This window comes from Thalassophryne amazonica, chromosome 19 (genome assembly GCF_902500255.1).
Source record: "Thalassophryne amazonica chromosome 19, fThaAma1.1, whole genome shotgun sequence".
Taxonomy (NCBI): domain Eukaryota; kingdom Metazoa; phylum Chordata; class Actinopteri; order Batrachoidiformes; family Batrachoididae; genus Thalassophryne; species Thalassophryne amazonica.
Window position 1 is genome coordinate 16,499,675 of NC_047121.1, and position 19,550 is coordinate 16,519,224.

The window sequence follows — 19,550 nt, forward strand, 5'->3', positions numbered from 1 at the left end:
CAGACGGCCGTAAGAGGCACTGCAGACTGCCTGATGTCCCAACATCTGGATAGCAAACACGGGACAGGAGTGGGAGGGAACGCTGTGTTCCTCACATGTGCGTGTGTGTGTGTGTTCATAAAGGCTGCATGAGCAACTAAGCATGTGCGCATGCCACTGGACACTTTTCTGAAAGTTTGCTGGCAGTGGGCCAAGCAGTCACACCATGGGTCAGACACAGCCTTTCCAGCGAGCTTTAATTTCTTTTTTGCTCACTTCAGGAGCACAACACAAGTCTGTACACCATGATGTAGCTTGAATTATCACATGGGATTTAATTTTTGCCGTGGTTATTTGCAGTACACAGCAGCCGGGTGAGGGGCTTTTCACCACAGGCTGTGGTTTGGATCCTCTGTGCTGTGAAACAATCGTGGTTCCGTGCTGGAGGTGAGTTTCATGTTTAATAATCTTATCACAGCCTAGCAATACAGTTCCATGTCACACCTCCTACAGAGTGTAGATGGTGATCAAGTAATAATATGTATATTACAGCGGTGAGATTCGTTCAGCTCCGTGCCTGATGTGCATTATGACGCATTACTGTGCATGAGACCATGGAGAGGCGCAGCGGCACATGGTGCTTTTGATTTGATAGCCCGCTGTTCACATTCACTGTACACGATGAATGCGTACCACATACATGTTATTACATATCAACATTTCCTTTGCGCTCCCTGGCCGGGGTCCTGTAGAGGTGGGCATCCGTGGCAAAACATGTCAGCAGGCATTGCTGTGACCGATTGATCTCAGAGCTCAATCAACTGCGATCAGATTGTTTCAAATGCTGTTTTGATACCGTCAGAATATGTAGACTGCAATCAGATGACGCAAAAACTGCATATAGACCGCCGTCAGATGTGCGTTCATCTCGATGGCGCCAAGAGTGTTTTGAACATGTGAAACACACTCAGTGCAGCTGAGCAAATGGGACCAAATATGTAGACTGCTCATAGACTGCTATCTGCAGGTCTTCAGACCGCACCTCAATACTTCCCTATTTTGGGCGGATGTGTCATTCTGATGCCATTTGGCCTCATTTGGCGTATGTGTGACAGGGGTATTAGCTTCATAGTGGAGTAGAGCTGAGAAGGATATTCTTTCACCAAAACAGATAAAATCCAGGCTTGCATCTCAGATGTACCTTCTGGCAACTTGTATTTAAACTTTCAGTTCTTCTTTTTAAGAAAATCCTCCTCTATACCACTTCATCATGAAGATGTATAACTGGTGATACAAAATGCAAAGCTTGAACTGTGGACAATTTCTCCAATCACAGCCATATAAGCCTATAACTTCATCTGGGTTGTCTGGGTGTCTTGGTGGCTTTCTTCACTCTTCTCCTTCTTGCAGTCACTCAGAATTTGAGAACTGTCTACTCCATATAGATTTACCATAGAGTGCCATACTGTTTGTGTTTCTTGATAATTCATAATAATAAATAATGTTCAAGACAATTTCAGTGGCAGTTTTACCATCAGACAGCCTCGTCCACAACCACCACAAAAGACTCCAAGCTGTCACTGATGTTAAATCGGGCAACACATGGTATTAAGAACAGGGGTATGCAATTTTTTGATCAGGACCATTTGGGTAGTTTCTGTTGCCATTATGATTTAAAAACAGTAAACACATGACAATAAATGGCTTCACCCAACCACTAACAATGAGTGATAAAGGTTTTTGTGTTATGGTTTATTCTCTGAAAAGTGACCAAAAAACAGAGTTCTGCCAGGGGTATGTAAACTTTTGAGCACAACTGTATACGATGTCTATTTCTGACGCTGCATCATATGATGTTGAGTTTAAATGCAGGAGGATAGGTTTGAAATCTTAGGTACAAAGTGCACCGCACGCCACTGAAAGCAATTGTTTTTTAGATATTGTAAGGGTGAAGGTTGACAAAATGCTTTTATTTTCAATATACAAGGTATTTTTGAGTAAACATAATTAAACAAACAAACAATACAGACAACTCATCACCTACCGCCCCGCCTTATTCACTGCTTGAATGCTGAATTCACATTTGGACCTGAAGAAAGAAAATTCATGTTGTTGCCAATCGCCATCACCGGTTTCATGATATCAGAATTTAGAAATAAATCCAGCATAATAAACTATCTAAAAATTGCACTGTGAATGCATATACATTATTAACCTGTGTGACTGTGAACTGACATTAAAAACATTAAAATCATTCTGCCAGTCTGTCATTACCTGAGAGTACTGCGGTACTGACTTAAATTCACTGATTCCAAAGCCACTAGAAAAGTGTGTTCTGCTACATCCTTGGCCTAGAAAAATAGTTTTCTTAATGAGTTCGGTATCTGGAAAGAAGATAACTATTTAAGAAGATCCAGTGCATTTGTCTACCTTTGTGGCACTAGAGGTAGAAGAGTAGCACTTGATTCCTGAAAGGACTGCTTGTACCGCAGCAGAATAAATCTGTGACAAAAGTCTGTAAAGAAAAATTAATTAATTCATCATTTTCAAACAATCAATGTTGACTAGGGAAAGTAGTTTTGCATCAGTTCAATGAGAAACAAACAAACAAACAAAAAAAATCAACTTACAAAACTTCTGTTTTGTTTTCCACTGAGCTTTGATTACCTGTGGGTGAAATACAAAGACTATAAAATAACACCAGACTTGTGGAACAAATCAGAGTTTCTCATTTAAAATTAAACATAGGCAAACTAACCAAGTCTTCTCTGAATACTGCATTCAACATAAAGGCAATGAAAGCTCGACATTACTTTTCTGTTCTTCCTGATATGTGATACTTCAAAGTGTGAAATGTATTAACTGTATATTCTTAATAGGGTAAAAAACAAATAACAACAACAACGAAAACAGGAATTCTAGCATGTAAGTGATTGGGTTCAAAGTCTGAAGGTTTATAGGAAAATGAAAGTTAGCAAAGATATACACTAAAACTTACCAATGTACGCAGTGTGAGTTGTACCAAAAAAATAGGTGCGTGAACAAGCTAGGCGACTTTTGGGAGCTTCGCACTGCAGAATCTGAAAAACAAAACAGGTTTTAGAACAAGCAATCATAACAAACAATCTCAGTTTATCAAGTGACAATATGATAACCAGTAATGTTTCCTATTACAAAGAGTCCCAGCATTACTGAAAACAATACACCTGCTGTCTGTTAAGAGTCTGCACAACACGTCAACACCTCTGCCAGAGTACCTCCAGTTGTTAATGACCTTGTCGCTTGCTTTAGTGATGCAATATGTCAAGCATTACTTTAAACTTGAGCATAATCAGCACAATTTGAAAATAACACTCAAATGGTGGGTTATATCATTTTGACAAGTGCTCAGGCATTAGTAGCAATCCTGCAATCAATGAAGGAGTTACAGAAAGGGGGCATGACTCATTAAGATAATGCATCTCACCATGTGTCTGGCTGAAGAACAAGGAGGTCCTGTGTTACGGATCTGATGACTCTCAGAAGGAAAGCTGAATGAATAACTCTCCAGATCCTCTAAGGAGGAATGCCGCCCAAACAGCACAAAGGGGTGCCGACCTTTACTGAAGTAAAAGAATCACTGAATTAACAAAAGGAAATTTATGCTTATTTTGTGATATATTGCAGAAACAAACCTGAACAACAAAGCTTAGGGCCCCTTCACACATATTGCAAATTTGGTTGATGTGCGCATAAAGTGCACATGAAGCAGGAATCGTGTGCAAAACGTGTAAAACTGTAGCTGCCTTACACCTGTTGCTACAACTATTTGCGCACACCAGCGCTGAAAGACGCACTACTCGAAACGCACCGTTGCGTGCACGAACCATCGCACCAGCATTGTGCACGCCTGCCCATCAGTGCGATGTTTCGTGGTGCACTCATAGGAGCTCTACTGCTGCGAGTCGCCCTGAGTTGTGGACGTATTCGCACTAAGTGTGAAGGGGCCCTTAGAATTTTGAAATTATTGAACACAAATACTACCTTTTATCTGTGATGTTGCTTGAGATCAGCCCATGGGAGTAATAAGTATGGAATGCCTGTGGATTAATGGGAACAATTCAATAGGCAGATTAGTGAGGATAGAAATTCGAAGAAGGAAAAACTCCATAAAACAGATTTAATCTCTTAGTTGTTGTTATAATGTCCTTTTTAAAAGTGTTTATATTGATGGCTTTCCTGGTGATTTTGCTAAGAATAGCATGACCAAATGCACAAGCCCCCATTGAGGTCTGTCTGTTGCTAATAGCAACCAGACCTCGAATACATCCCCAGATCTCAGGTGGGGTATGGAGCTGGAGGAGTCCTGCAAGGTAGGTGGGTCCACTGCCTTGCAAAGCCTTGTAGTTCACTCACTCACTCATCTTCAACTGATTACTCTAATTAAGGGTCCAAATGTAGGTCAAAAGAAGGATTTTTATAGTCAAACTTCACTCTGAGCAAACAGACACACAATTCTATCCGTATTGGTAAAGAAGATAAACTCAGCATATCAAGTGCTAAATCAAGGCCTGAATCTTATCAGTCTCTGAAGATGGAAAAGGTAATCTTAAGAGCGATAGATAAAAAAAAAAAAAAAAACCCACACACACAAAAACAAAAACAGAGATTCCTGACCTGAGCCAAAGGACTAAATCTAGGAACCATCAATGCAGAGCCTATAAAGGAGGTACAACAGTAAACCTTCTGCTTGCTGCTGATGAGAAGTACTGTATCTCAGATTTATTGACACTGAGTTTAACCCTCAAGTGACAAAGCTATTTTAGCAACTCTGGGGTCATTTATGACTCAGGTAAAATTTATGCTTTTTAATGGCTCTGTTTGTGGTTATACTGCTTCCATTATCTGACAGATATTCTAAGAGAATTCATGCATTCATTTTCTATACCCTCTTACTCCAACAAAGCTCACAGGAAGCTGGAGCCCATCCTTATGCTGCGTTCACACCGGGCGCGACACGAGCGACTGCAGCCACAGGTTGCCATGTAATCCCTATGTAAGGACACGTTTTGGCACCAAACCGCGCAGCGCGATGCGATGGACGCGAGTGAAGCGATTTTGAGCGTTTTGCGCGTTTGTGGCGCGATATTGCGTCGCATCACGTCGCCCTCCTCCCCAAGTTGAAAAATCTGAACTTTTTCGTCTCTTCGTGCCGCGATGACCAATCAGGGACTGAATATGTAGTGACGTAGAGATGTCTGGAGTTTGACTGAAGATGTGAACATGTCCTGTATCTGGTAGCAGCCTGTGAGCAGGACTTACGTCTCTTTTGTCCTTTATTTCACAATCATGACAGAGTTTTTGGAGCGAGCAGCAGCACCACAGCAGCGGGAGCGGAGTTTCTTTCTCTTTTTATTTTACGTGCGCGCACGAGCGAATCATCTGTGGAGATTATTTTACTTATTAACTACACAGATGTATAATAAAGCAAATGGTGACTGGTTTCTAAACACAATTATGACAGAGTTTTTTTTGGGAAAGAGCGAGGAGCAGCCCTGCAGCAAGCAGCGGAGTTTCTTTCTTTCTTTTTACGTGCGCGCGCGAGCGAATCGTCTGTGTAGAATATTTTATTAATTAACTACACAGATGTATAATAAAACAAATGGTGACTGGTTTCTAAATACAATTATGACAGAGTTTTTTTGGGGGAAGAGCCAGCTGCAGCAAGCAGCTGAGTTTCTTTTTTTTTTTTTTTAAACTGTTTACATGTGCGCGCGTGAACGGGACAGGTGGTCCTCAAACTGGGTCCCGCAGAGGTTGAAGGACCACTGAAAGCGGCCGTCATCCAGATGCAGCTCCTGCAGCAAATAATGATACTCTCTGTATTGGGAGCTTTTCACAACAACTCGCTCCGTGTGATCAAGGTCCACCATGATGACTTGACGCAGAGCGGAATGGAAGCTCCTCCTATTTGATGACGCATTGGAGCGAATTTTCGCAGCGAAAGTCCACCCAAGCAGAGCGACACACCGGGCGAAGGAGGCGCGTCCGTCTCCACACGACCCCCTCAAATTTGTAGCGTCTGATCGCACCCGGTGTGAACGCGGCATAACAGTCATACAGCATCAGGTGGGGTACACTCTGGACAGGACACCAGTCTATCACAGGGCCACATACGTAAAGACAGACAGACTCTTTTAAACACAAGATTAATTTGGCTCAGGCCTGCCATGAACTGGAAACTACTGGAACATCATTGTGGAGTGAGTGGGTGCAAACCAAGAAAACTGTTGCTCCAAAATCCATAACTTTAAGCTAGACTGAAATTTGCAGCTGCCCACATGTACAAACCAAATGCCTTCTGGAAAAAGGTTTTATGGTCAGAAGAGACAAAGACTGAGGTATTTTTCCACAATGACAAGAAGTATGTTTGGCGGAGTAAAGATGAGGCTTTCAAACCTAACAACACTGCACCAACTGTCAAGCAGGGTGGTGCTAGTATCAAGTTCTGGGGCCATTTTGCTGCCAGTGGTACTGGTGCATTTTACAAAGTGGATAGAACAATGAAGACAGAGGACTACCTCCAAAATCTTCAACGTCACCTCAAATCAACAGCTACATGGATGAAACCTAGATAGAATTGGGTGTTCCAACAGGACAATGTCCCTAACACACATCAAAACTGGTTGCGGGCTGGATAAAGCAGACAAACATTAAGCTTCTAGAATGGCTTTCCCAAAGCCCCAACCTCAACCCACTTGAAAATTTGTGGACTACACTTAAAAACCAGGTCCAAGCCAGGAAACCAACCAATTGAAATGGCTGGTTTCCAAGATACAAAAATCTGTTGACATAAACAAATGTCCCTCAATCATATTAGTTTTTTTTTTAAATCCCATCCGTGTTTAATGGTTGATTTTTTTATACAAGGAAAGACTGGAAATATAACCAAGCAGCAGCTCTCTCCTTCTATTTTATTTCAAGCAGAGTCCAGAACAATGTTCAGAACATGGGTGGTTCAAACATTTCAGCATTTATATGTCTTTTTATGTTGGAGCTGTACAACATGAGAGCATTTATGTGCTCTACAACCCATATGAGGTCACCAGCACATGGAAAAGGCAAGTGCAGTGGAAAGGAGTTTGAATAGCTAAATGAAAGTTTTCTCTCTGTGTGTAAAATCTTCAGGTACATTTTAAGATTAATTAATAAATTAATTAATTTCCACAGCTGAAATTTACTGTTGAAACACTTTTCTTCTCACAGGACCATGTAGGTGAATGTGTGGATATAAACATACCTCTCCTGCCTGTGCTTCAGACAGCTCCAAGATAGACAAAGGGCTCTCTAATTCCATGCTGGAGAAAAAGCTGCTCCACTGCTTCTCAAAACTAACCAAGTCCTAAGGTAAAAATGCCATAATTAGACTAAACTGTGAAGCTGACCAGCAACAATCATAATGTTTTCTACAAGGTTTGAGTTTTGACTTTAAATGAAACAAGGTGTTGTATGATATAGGCTACATTTACACAATTGTATCTAGATATGATTTTAACCTGATTATATTTACACTTGGCATTAAAATGTGTCTCCACTGACTATTTGAAATCCGTATGAGATGCAAACGCTCTGACCAGCTCACATCACATCCCTATGCATTTGCTGACTGTTGCCAGAGCGCCGCCATCTTGGTTAGCGTTTTACAACCAGATATAAATAGGAGAATTTCAGAATAAACCTGCATTTTCCGTACTATTACTGTGCTGTTACATTTATTCAAACTCAGTCCCACATGTGTACAGCCAATATTTGTCAAAACAAATACAGAAGAGGATCAGACTATTTATATAATAGACTTGAATGAATTTGTTTGTCCCAGTCCAGATAGAAAATAATACCATCAGTTTGTCAAACACATTATGTCTGCCACAACACGAGATACTAGTCTGATCCTCAATTAATTTCATTATGAAGTGAAGTTAAAGATGGGATATAATCAGGGGTGAAAGTAAGAGCTTTGTACGCTTGAATCATATTAAAGATATTAATGTTAAAGGATGCTCTTAACCCACTCGCAGCGCCGCTTTTACAGAGCGCTTATCCACAAAAATAACAAATAACATAAATAAAATGAATAAAATGTTAAAGCGACTGTCATGTGACCCACCAAATTGAGAGAAAAAAAATGCAGTTCTATTAATCTGCTCTTACAGAATATCTCAGGATGGAAAACCTGATGTGAAAAAAAACTGAGGCTAATTAAAAAGGGATAAATTGAGACTTCTAATTGAATTGCTATGGTGCAATATTTATCACAACAAAGCATTCAGGCAGGAAAACTGAAGTCACTACTTTACAGAATACAGATCAACAATTTTAGTCATTTCCCCACATCATTTATATTACATACACTCAACAAAAATATAGACGCAACACTTTTGGTTTTGCTCCCATTTTGTATGAGATGAACTCAAAGATCTAAAACTTTTTCCACATACACAGTATCACCATTTCCCTCAAATATTGTTCACAAACCAGTCTAAATCTGTGATAGTGAGCACTTCTCCTTTGCTGAGATAATCCATCCCACCTCACAGGTGTGCCATATCAAGATGCTGATTAGACACCATGATTAGTGCACAGGTGTGCCTTAGACTGCCCACAATAAAAGGCCACTCTGAAAGGTGCAGTTTTATCACACAGCACAATGCCACAGATGTCGCAAGATTTGAGGGAGCGTGCAATTGGCATGCTGACAGCAGGAATGTCAACCAGAGCTGTTGCCCGTGTATTGAATGTTCATTTCTCTACCATAAGCCGTCTCCAAAGGCGTTTCAGAGAATTTGGCAGTACATCCAACCAGCCTCACAACCGCAGACCATGTGTAACCACACCAGCCCAGGACCTCCACATCCAGCATGTTCACCTCCAAGATCGTCTGAGACCAGCCACTCGGACAGCTGCTGAAACAATCGGTTTGCATAACCAAAGAATTTCTGCAAAAACTGTCAGAAACCGTCTCAGGGAAGCTCATCTGCATGCTCATCGTCCTCATCGGGGTCTCGACCTGACTCCAGTTCGTCGTCGTAACCGACTTGAGTGGGCAAATGCTCACATTCGCTGGCGTTTAGCACTTTGGAGAGGTGTTCTCTTCACGGATGAATCCCGGTTCACACTGTTCAGGGCAAATGGCAGACAGCGTGTGTGGCGTCGTGTGGGTGAGCGGTTTTCTGATGTCAGTGTTGTGGATCGAGTGACCCATGGTGGCGGTGGGGTTATGGTATGGGCAGGCGTCTGTTATGGACGAAGAACACAGGTGCATTTTATTGATGGCATTTTGAATGCAGAGAGATACCGTGACGAGATCCTGAGGCCCATTGTTGTGCCATACATCCAAGAACATCACCTCATGTTGCAGCAGGATAATGCACGGCCCCATGTTGCAAGGATCTGTACACAATTCTTGGAAGCTGAAAATGTCCCAGTTCTTGCATGGCCGGCATACTCACCGGACATGTCACCCATTGAGCATGTTTGGGATGCTCTGGACCAGCGTATACGACAGTGTGTACCAGTTCCTGCCAATATCCAGCAACTTCGCACAGCCATTGAAGAGGAGTGGACCAACATTCCAGAGGCCATAATTGACAACCTGATCAACTCTATGCGAAGGAGATGTGTTGCACTGCATGAGGCAAATGGTGGTCACACCAGATACTGACTGGTATCCCCCCCCCCAATAAAACAAAACTGCACCAGTCTAAGGCACACCTGTGCACTAATCATGGTGTCTAATCAGCATCTTGATATGGCACACCTGTGAGGTGGGATGGATTATCTCAGCAAAGGAGAAGTGCTCACTATCACAGATTTAGACTGGTTTGTGAACAATATTTGAGGGAAATGGTGATATTGTGTATGTGGAAAAAGTTTTAGATCTTTGAGTTCATCTCATACAAAATGGGAGCAAAACCAAAAGTCTTGCGTTTATATTTTTGTTGAGTGTATAATACACACTTATGAAAGCTCACTCCACAATTTATTATTATTTATTTTTTATTTATTTAACCAGCTGATACTACTTTGTCAGCTTATCGCAGCACCTAAACACTGCACAAAACAGCATTTTCAGATCACTTTAACCCAAGTTTAAGTCAGCGCATCATAGATTTCTATTTAATCTAATGCCTGATGACGTGGAATCACGCTAAGCAAGATGTAGGCTGCTGGCAACAGCTCACAGGCTGCATCCGCCAGCGAGTGGATTCAATACAAATCGATGGGTAAAACAAAAACAAAACAAACAAAAATGGAAAACCAAGATGCTACTCATATACATAATGCTGTGAGTTGGACTACTCTGCTTTGTTAAAGCAGTTTTCAACAGCTGAAATGTTTATGATAAAAGCAGAGGACAATGTTGATTCATGCTGCTTTTTTTTTATATATAATTTCAGGTGTGGTCAGTGCCACCATGGTCCAGAAGACAATATGGATGCTGGAACATATGTATGCATGGTCAAAGTTACTGTACTGTATTTAAACTGGACAACAAAGCTGACAAATCTTAAAAATTTAAATTTAAACCTGGTAGGGCTGACTTCACAACAAAGGGAAGGCTACATTTCACATCTTTCACTGTGCTGGCCAGAATCTGGCCAGCACAGTGAAAGTTGTGATTTTATTTGTGGAAGAGTGCAGTCAGTGTTTTCCAGAAGAGACCTGCCCCTACACTCAACAATTACAAGTTATGAATACAGTCATGGTAAAAAAAAAAAAAAAAAAAAAAAAGTGTAGTTAAAAACAAAACAGAGACCAGGGACCATCTGATACCACCCACGTAGTTCTTGTAGGTGAATCAGAAATGCATTTCCACTTATAATGGTGATCAATGTTGTCACATTGTGTCCCTTGTTCACCTCTGGAGGTGGTCTGAACAAGTGGATCACAACCTGTCCTCAATGTGTTGTGGGTGAATTTACAACTGTACATATTAACACTATATGAATGCAATCCAATCATTTAGAAGAATTTTTAAACACCAGGTGTAAATGCGTTCTTCAAGTACCACAGCCAAACATGACAACCCTTTTGTTGGCTGGAGGCAGTTTATATGCCACCTTAGATCTTACACTATACACAACAGCTGTATATTTAATAGAGCAATAACTACTTTGATTTGTTCATACCAAAGATACATTTTGTTCTCATTTTCATAAGTTGCTTTATCAAAAAGAAAAACAACAACAACAACAAAAGAACCCAAATGGAAGCTTCCAAGCACACTAATAACTAAATCAAGATTTGAGCAACTGATTAACTTTCAACTGACTTGGGCATCTTTTTAAAAAGAATTTACACTGAAGTGTGTCTTAATTAACAGACACTGCTATTTTTTACTGCTCCACCTTTTCTGAATTTCCTTTGACACATGAATGGTGAAAAAACAAAATAACTGGACTGTTTCAACAACTACTGCAGACAAATCATTAATGTAGACAGGTCAGGCAAATTTGAAAAAAAAAAGTAATGCATAAAGTCACATGGTCGATGAATGTGATAAAGAACTTCAGTATTACCTCTGTGAGGAGATTATCTAGAGACACTGGATCAAGTCTGCTGTACACCTGCCACAGCTTCTCACTCATGTCATTGAGCTGGAAAAACAAACAAAAAACTGAAACCATCCTGAGTGGAACACATCACTCACTTGCATTGTGACAGTGTATAGGATGTTCAGAAATGCAGACAGCTACTTTTATTGAAAGTGTTTAAGATACCTTGTATTTCATGGTGAAAAAGCTCCCACCCCCGATTCCTTCCAGGGCAAATGCTTGAATTATGGGCCATTTTTCCACCATAAACATGTCAAACTTCTGCATGTGTCCTAAAAATAACAGTAAATATGTTGAAACTGCAAGTGATATTTCTCTACACAGATGTTACAAGTTGTCCAATAGGTGCAAAAATATACTAATGAGCCACTGTGTTTCTGAAACATATTAAATGGACAGTAGAACATTTGTTTAAAGTTTCTTTAAAATATCTGTAGTGAATTAACATGGAGCCCAAATGGTGATGTCATGCTTTACCCTGTGAGCTGTAAGGTATTCCGATATGATAGCAATCCCACACCATTGTGACAAAACTAGAGATTTTGAATTCCTCTGCTGCCTCCTCATCTTCATACTGTGTGTGGAAGCAACAAAAAATACAGAAGCTAAAAAAAGAGCTTTAACTAAAACACAAATGCATATGCAGCAACAAAGCTGGTACATACATTAAGCCAAGCAATAGTTCAGAGTTTATGCAATAAAACAAATCTCAGCCACTATTATCATGCATTATTATTAAAAAATCAAATACATCTTCCAGTATGTGTGTATGTATGTGTTAATACTCCTTTTTTGGTAATGGCCCAGCATATTTCTACTCCAATCTAATGCAAAAGGCAGCTATAACTGACAAAGTTTTATGCATCTACGGAAGTTAAAAACAAAATAATACAGGCTTTAACCTCCGCTTTTGTCAAGCAGTAGAGATGCAGATTCCTCCAGTGAGACACATAGGGCAACAGGTAGCTGTAGTTCATTGGGTTACAATACAGATGAACACATTCTGCCTTAATCAGGAGAATGACATCTATTAAGACAAGCAAGACATTAGTTAAACTAAACCCAGGGAGAAAAAGAATATGCAATTAAACCATCATGAACAAAAGCCAAGCAAGTAACCATCCAATAATTCTTCTGGAAATTCCTCAGCATGTTCCAGATTCAAGTGGTTCCTTCCATATAGTCCGTAGAACAGGTACTTTGCCAGCTCTGAGCATCCTTCATTATACCGACTGTCAATACCTGAAATACACCATATGAGTATTACTTACTTGTTAGTACACAAAAAAAATCTATTTTTTATATATGATCTGAACAGTTTAACTGCTAGGACTATAAAACATGTGATAAAGTTTTTTTTAAAAATCCTATTGATATACCGAGAGAGCACAGTATGCCGTCGGGTGAGGCAGCGCCACCATCAGAAAGCAGAGACTGGACATGACGAAGGCGACTGCAACTGGAAAAAAAAGTCACTACTTGTTAGCAACATCAAGCCTGTGTCATAAGTTTACTATACTGAACCTTAAAGCAGCCTTTCTCAAAGAGTGGTCCTCAGACCACTGGTGGTCTGTAAGCAACTGTTAGTGGCCCATGAGTCTATTGATAAAATATCATATTTTCAATTAATATCATATTAGAACTGAGGGGGCAGGGGTGGTGGCAAAGTGGTTAACTGCACTTGTTTCCAAAGTAGAAGGTTCCTGGTTCAAGGCCCATTATCTTTGAGTTTACTTGGCATTAATGAGTGCTATACTTAATGATAGATTATAAAGGATGGAAAAGCCCAACTCTGTCACTATGAGGTTTTTCCTCGCGTTTAACGGAACCAAACTTTACTTGATTTGTTTCAGTCTAACATCTTGCACAGTGACATTCCTGTATTGCTAGTTAGAATGCTAACATCTCCATGTCTTGCAAATCACTTCTGAGGTATTATCTGGCTACAAAAACAGCATATTTAGAAGTGTTGATTTCTCACTAACTTTTACAAAATATATGACCAAAAAATGCTAAACATATTACATTTATACAGAAATACAGCTGGTTTGGAGCATCGACATCCCATAGGTTACGTGACCTGGAGTGCTGAGCCGCCCATCTTGAAAGGTTTGAAGGGCTGCAGCGGTCTCTCGCTGTCTGTGGAAAATGCATGCTCTGCGCTTGTAAACACTTTAGATTCTCTGGCCGACTTCTCCGCCATTATTTACATTTAAGATGTGAAAACTTGTGCTCAGGTCAATTCAGATACATAGATTCAATTTCTGAAGTCAGATTGATCATAACTGTTGATCCTTTCTTCCTATAAGGCTGCGAAAGGAGCGTAAAGTGGGGCTCCTGTCAATAGAAAACTCATGTCATCAGTCAACTCTCTGACTGATTCCTCTTTTTTTCCCTCTCTCTGTGCTTTGACAGCGAAGGATTAGAATGAAATCATGTGTGGAAGAGGCAAAACAGGCAGTAAGGCCAGAGACAAGGTGAAGACTCGCTCCTCCAGTGCTGGATTGCAGTTTCCAGTTAGCCCTGTCCACCATTTGCTGGGGGGGCGGCGCCCCGCTTGCCTGGCGGCTGTGCTTGAGTGTCTGGCCGCTGGGATCCTCAAGCTGGCCGGCGGCGCTGCTCGGGACAGTGGGAAGACTTGTATCATTTCCCGTCACCTGGTGCTGGCTGTCCGCAATGAGGAGGAGCTCATTAGTGGCGTTGCTGGCCGGTTCGGGGATCTCAGTGGTCGGATGCTCGAGCGTGGCCGCCGGGTGGGTGGGGGCTTTTTTCCTCAGCGGGCAGTGGGTGTGGTTGGCTGGGGGCTGCGGGCCAACATGGGATGATTTCCCGTCATAAATATAAATAATGGCGGAGAACTCGGCCAGAGAATTGACAGTAATTACAAGCGCAGAGCATGCATTTTCCACTGACAACGCGAGACCGCTGTAGCACTTCAACCTTCCAAAATGGTGGGGCCGTCATCTGCTCGGGGCAGGCCTTTTGTACAGCTCGACCCTATCTAGTAAATCTTTGGTTTGGAGCATATTCTGCCGTATTGGATTATTTTGTTCAAGTGAGCAACCAAATGATGTAACATTGCCTTTTTACTCTGATTTGCAGGCACTATGCCACGGTGCTCAGCATTTGCATAAAACAGACTTTTTGTCTATCTTGGCCCCACCTCACTGGTGGCATAGTGACTGTTGTCTCTTGTCACAAAATATCCACTGATTGAAAATGAATAGCAGGCTATGACCGTGGGGTTACTGTCTCAAAAGTGATTAAAATGCACTCTAAGAATCTGCACTTTGACATGTTGGAGAGGTTTGCATCTCTTATGCCACTTTTTGGCAGGGGACTTCAGCACAAACAGTCATGCCCAAAGAACACTGATCTCAAGCGACAATCAGAACAAGAAAAATTTCAAGACTATCAGACTGCTTCCAGAAGAAGGATACCAGGCCCATTCCTGGTGCCAAGCATGGGCTGGGAGTTTAGCTGACTTGATAAAAAGCCACTGCATCACCAGTATTTCCCCAACAGTATTATAAACCTTGGAGATCACAGTCAAGACTGGGATCATGTGCTGATACTGTGCTTTGTGACATGTATGCCAGGCCAGCAATGTTTTGTTGTTGTTTTTCTTAATAACAGTAAATATTAATATTATTATGGCTTTCCCTCACACTATCTTTTGTGGACTGTACTCGAAAGTGATTAGACACTGCGTTGTTAATTGGGCTTATTATTATTCATTATTATTTCTAAGTGGAGGTCAACTGAGCGAAATATTAAAATACAGTGTATATTTACGTACAGCTAGTGATGTTTTGCCGGATCTCCTATCTGACTGGGTAATTCAAATGACGTCATTGGTACCAGAACTGTGATGAAATCAGCTCCGGCAAAGTTGAACTGGACAATATTTTGCTGTACGCGGCTTGCGCTGTTTTGCTGGCTGTCTAAATTTATTCACAGCGGAACGGCTGCAGTTGGGCGGGAAATTAAAGGTGATCGGAGTTTAAGATCTCATTTCACATTCATGACAGTAGCTCAATATTGGTGATTTTCATTATTGAAAATTGGCATATTTTACCATTCACTATTTTCAGGGGTGGACCGATCGAAGGTTATGCAGAATTATTTCTACCGCGTGGCGAAAAGCGTCGGTGGAAATAATTTCGGGCACACTGGAAATAATTTCGGGCACAGCTATGCCACGTTTTTGAGCTGCTTTTAGCGTCTCAGAATCCCTCTGCTGAAAAGCGCCGGTGGAAATAATTTCGGGCACGGCGGAAATACTTTGGGCACAGCTATGCCACGTTTTTGAGCTGCTTTTACCGTCCAAGAATCCCTCTGGTGAAAAGCGCCGGTGGGAATAATTTTGGGCACGGCGGAAATAATTTTTGCCACACGGTGGAAATAATTTCAGGCATGGCTATGCCACATTTTTGAGCTGCTTTTAGCGTCCAAGAATCCCTTTGTCGAAAAGCACCGGTGGAAATAATTTTGGGCGCAACGGTGGAAATCATTTTGGGCACGGTGGAAATCATTTTCGCCACATGTTGGAAATAATTTCAGGCACGGCTATGCCACGTTTTTGAGCTGCTTTTAACGTCCAAGAATCCATCCGCCAGTAGATGATGTCGAGGGCGCCGCCATGTTGAAATACCCTCTACGATGATGTCATTTGAACTAGCCAATCAGCAAGGAGATCCGGTCAAATATCACTAGGTGCGTGTTTGCCGTATCCAGCAAAATATATACTACCATATTAAAAACTACGGTTAAATAACCTGCTGTCCTGTGTCAATGTTATGTCAGCGCGTTCAATAGGTGGCAGACATCAGGTTGGTGCACTTGCTTCCAAAGCAGGCGGTTCCTGATTCAAGGACACCTCTGCCCAGTAGAGGTGGGCGATACCGGGAATTTTGGTATTGATCCAATACCAAGTAAACACAGGCCCAGTATCGCCGTTATCGATACTTTTTCATATTTAAGTTTCATGGATCCAAAAGACCTAGGATAGAATTTTGCCAAACATTGTATGTGACAACAAAATACTTTATTATCACAATCAACATTTTTGTTTAAAAAAAAAAAATCACTCAACACAACTTAAAACAAAATCTCCTGAGGTAGAGGGCTGACAAACCACAATACAAGGGTGTGCTGCTCCGTGTTGTGTGACACAGCGCAGCGCTGCTCTTACAGACAGAGAGTAGACTTTGATGAATCTGCGTGCAGTCAGTGCGTGCGGGAGAGAAAAAACCTTGAGTATCGATCTTTTTACACGAGGATCGTTCAATATCAATACCATTGTTGGTATCGATATTATCAATATTAGGATCGATCCGCCCACCTCTACTGCCCAGTTATGTGGAGTTGCAACCTGGTGTATAGCAACCACACACAAACAACACAGTATAGATTCCGTTTTTGACACTGCGTTTATGAAAATCAAAATGAAAGCATCAAGTTCTTATTTTCCTCCAATAAAAATGCAGCTCTGCCACAGACAAAGAACAATTGAGACGCCAAAGTCCAGTATTACTCAAATGTATGCAAACAACTACAATCCACATATATATTCGTCTTTACTGACAAATGGCCTATATTTCGTTTATTTATATAAAAATGGATACATTAACGTTAGACGTGGTAGAGCAAATACAATTTAACAACAAGACATTTCTAACAATGGACACTGTCATTAAGTTCAATATTGGGATGTACGACAAACAACACACAGCTGTGAGCTAACATTAGCCACGTTAGCTTGGTAGCTTCGCTGCAGCGTTATGTGCAAACACAATTCGACATTACCTTACAGCTGGGTTAATTCCCGAGCATTTTCCGTTAACTCTCCTTATACCGGCCATTGTATTTATTGTCGCTTTGCACAAACCTTACGTTTTAAGCATGGCACTTTAAGACCAAATAGCTAGCTGCATTTTCGCCATCACTATGGAGAACGTCTACAGAACATAACACAGCAACGGAATGTACCATTCAGATATGATGGGGTGCTACAGACGATTGTAATGAGCTAATAACAAGGTGGTGGCAATGCAATTACTAATTGCTACTATTTAAAATAGATCTAATAGAACTGTTTCACCTTACATCGTTACATTTAGTCTAAATGCTATCAGAGTTAAACTGTTCTGAATTTATAACGTGAGATCACGCCTTTGTATGTGGTAGTGCTCTGTTTGGGGCGTCTGACAGCAGCGCACAGCAGCATTTTGTCACACTCTCACGAGTGCCACTAGTTTAGTTTATTTATGGCAAGCTAAAAGTGGACGCTCTCGTTTCAGCCGCACTTCTAGCCAGTTTCTGGGTATTCTGTGTTAGTACACGCCTGCGGCCGACATGCTTGATGAATCCCTGCGCAAAAAGTAGTTCCCAGACCTGCGATGACAGTGCGTTTTCATGGGTAAATAAAAACATCAGGAGTATATTTGGCACAAGAACTTGTGTATCTCGTGTGTTTTTACGCCTAAATGATCGTAAGTCAGTACTCACAACTCATCCACCAACAACCGGAAACTGGGTCAGGCGAAAGTAGTCCAGCGAGCGCAATCTGTGTGCGAGCGATCCCACAATTCCAAAATAGCAGAAATGTCGCTCCAACGAGCGCGGTACGCTGAGCAGGGTGGCATTTTGTGTAAGATGGTGTAATACGTCAGCCATTGTATTAAGTATGTAGTAATTCTAAGCAGACAGACCAATATTCAGATATGATCAAAATGCCCCCTCTCCACTGATATACAAATAGAAATTAAAAAAGTACTGCATGTGATAAGCGAAGTACTTTCCTCTTCATCAGTATAACTGTACTGAGAGAGGATACTCCTCTTGGACAGGACTCCACTCCAACACTGGTTAACTCCCCAACCAAGACCAATAGCATTTGCAGCTAATTCAGGTTTCAAACCCAGGTTTATATATTGTCTAGTCAGCTCTTTATCCACTGAGCTACCTGCTGTGCAACCAAGTGCTACCCTCCTAAAGAGAAATTTGCTATGTAATCATAATCATCAATAAACTTTGCAAATTAGTAATTGCACGTAATTCAAAGCAGGTGTCAATATTTTGATGAGAAGGGCAAAGCTGACCTATCCATCACAAAGAGAGGCTATTCCCAAGCCATCTGGGAAATATAATCCTTCCAGTGTGTCCTGGGTCTTCCCCGGGGCCTCCTCTCAGTTGGACATGCCTGGAAGACCTCCCTAGAGAGATGACCAGGGGGCATCCTCACCAAATGGCCAAAACACCTTAGCTGACTCCTTTCGATGTGAAGAAGCAGGGACTCTACTCCAAGTCCCTCCCAGATAGTCACACTTTCCACCCTGTCCTCGAGTGTAAGCCCAGATACACGACAGAGGAATCTCATTTCTGCCGCTTGTATCCACAATCTGATTCTTTTAGTCATTACCCAAAGTTCATGACCAATATTCCATCCATCCATTTTCTATACCCACTTACTACAATTAAGGTCACGAGGGTGCGAGTTGCTATCCCAGCAGACACAGAGTGTGAAGCAGGGTACATCCTGGACAGGATGCCAGTGCATCGCAGGGCCACATATAAACAGACAAACACAGTCACACCTGCACATGACCAATAGTCCAAGAGTGAATTTCAAGAACAGCAATCCAGTAAACTTGTATTCTTTCCAAGTTTGATGTCAGCAAATAACAGTCACATTTCTCTGAGGTACTTGATAGATAGCATGGGTTAGTGTGCATATTCTTAGATTGACAGATGGCATGAACAGTTTTAAAGCAGCACTGGGTGTCAGGTGTGACTGTGTAGCAGTGGCCCATGGTTTACATGGCTCATGCATCAAGTAACCCTCTGGTATTCATGGACTTTCTGGCAAGCCCAAATGAATGTTTCTGGCTTCTCCAGCCACTGGGGTCCTCCACACTCAGGCACCTGCATGCTGGATCAAGCACACAGAAGAAGACCTGCCGCTTTGTGAGGTAG

General features: G+C 41.6%; 1 protein-coding gene across 1 annotated transcript in view; it reads right to left on the minus strand.

Moving 5' to 3' along the window:
- c19h20orf194 (chromosome 19 C20orf194 homolog) overlaps window positions 1-17,545 on the minus strand; it is a 131,925-nt gene extending 114,380 nt beyond the window's left edge. The window contains exons 1-15 of the mRNA XM_034194829.1: window positions 17,382-17,545; window positions 12,953-13,032; window positions 12,693-12,815; window positions 12,476-12,600; window positions 12,051-12,147; window positions 11,739-11,845; window positions 11,538-11,615; window positions 7,259-7,360; window positions 4,003-4,058; window positions 3,446-3,581; window positions 2,978-3,059; window positions 2,610-2,646; window positions 2,410-2,494; window positions 2,254-2,330; window positions 2,024-2,068 (exon numbers count right to left, since the gene is read on the minus strand). Of these exons, the coding sequence (XP_034050720.1) occupies window positions 2,024-2,068; window positions 2,254-2,330; window positions 2,410-2,494; window positions 2,610-2,646; window positions 2,978-3,059; window positions 3,446-3,581; window positions 4,003-4,058; window positions 7,259-7,360; window positions 11,538-11,615; window positions 11,739-11,845; window positions 12,051-12,147; window positions 12,476-12,600; window positions 12,693-12,815; window positions 12,953-13,032; window positions 17,382-17,437 (1,286 nt within the window). The 5' untranslated portion in view covers window positions 17,438-17,545. The remainder of the gene's footprint in view (window positions 1-2,023; window positions 2,069-2,253; window positions 2,331-2,409; window positions 2,495-2,609; window positions 2,647-2,977; window positions 3,060-3,445; window positions 3,582-4,002; window positions 4,059-7,258; window positions 7,361-11,537; window positions 11,616-11,738; window positions 11,846-12,050; window positions 12,148-12,475; window positions 12,601-12,692; window positions 12,816-12,952; window positions 13,033-17,381) is intronic.
- Window positions 17,546-19,550: the final 2,005 nt, after the last annotated feature.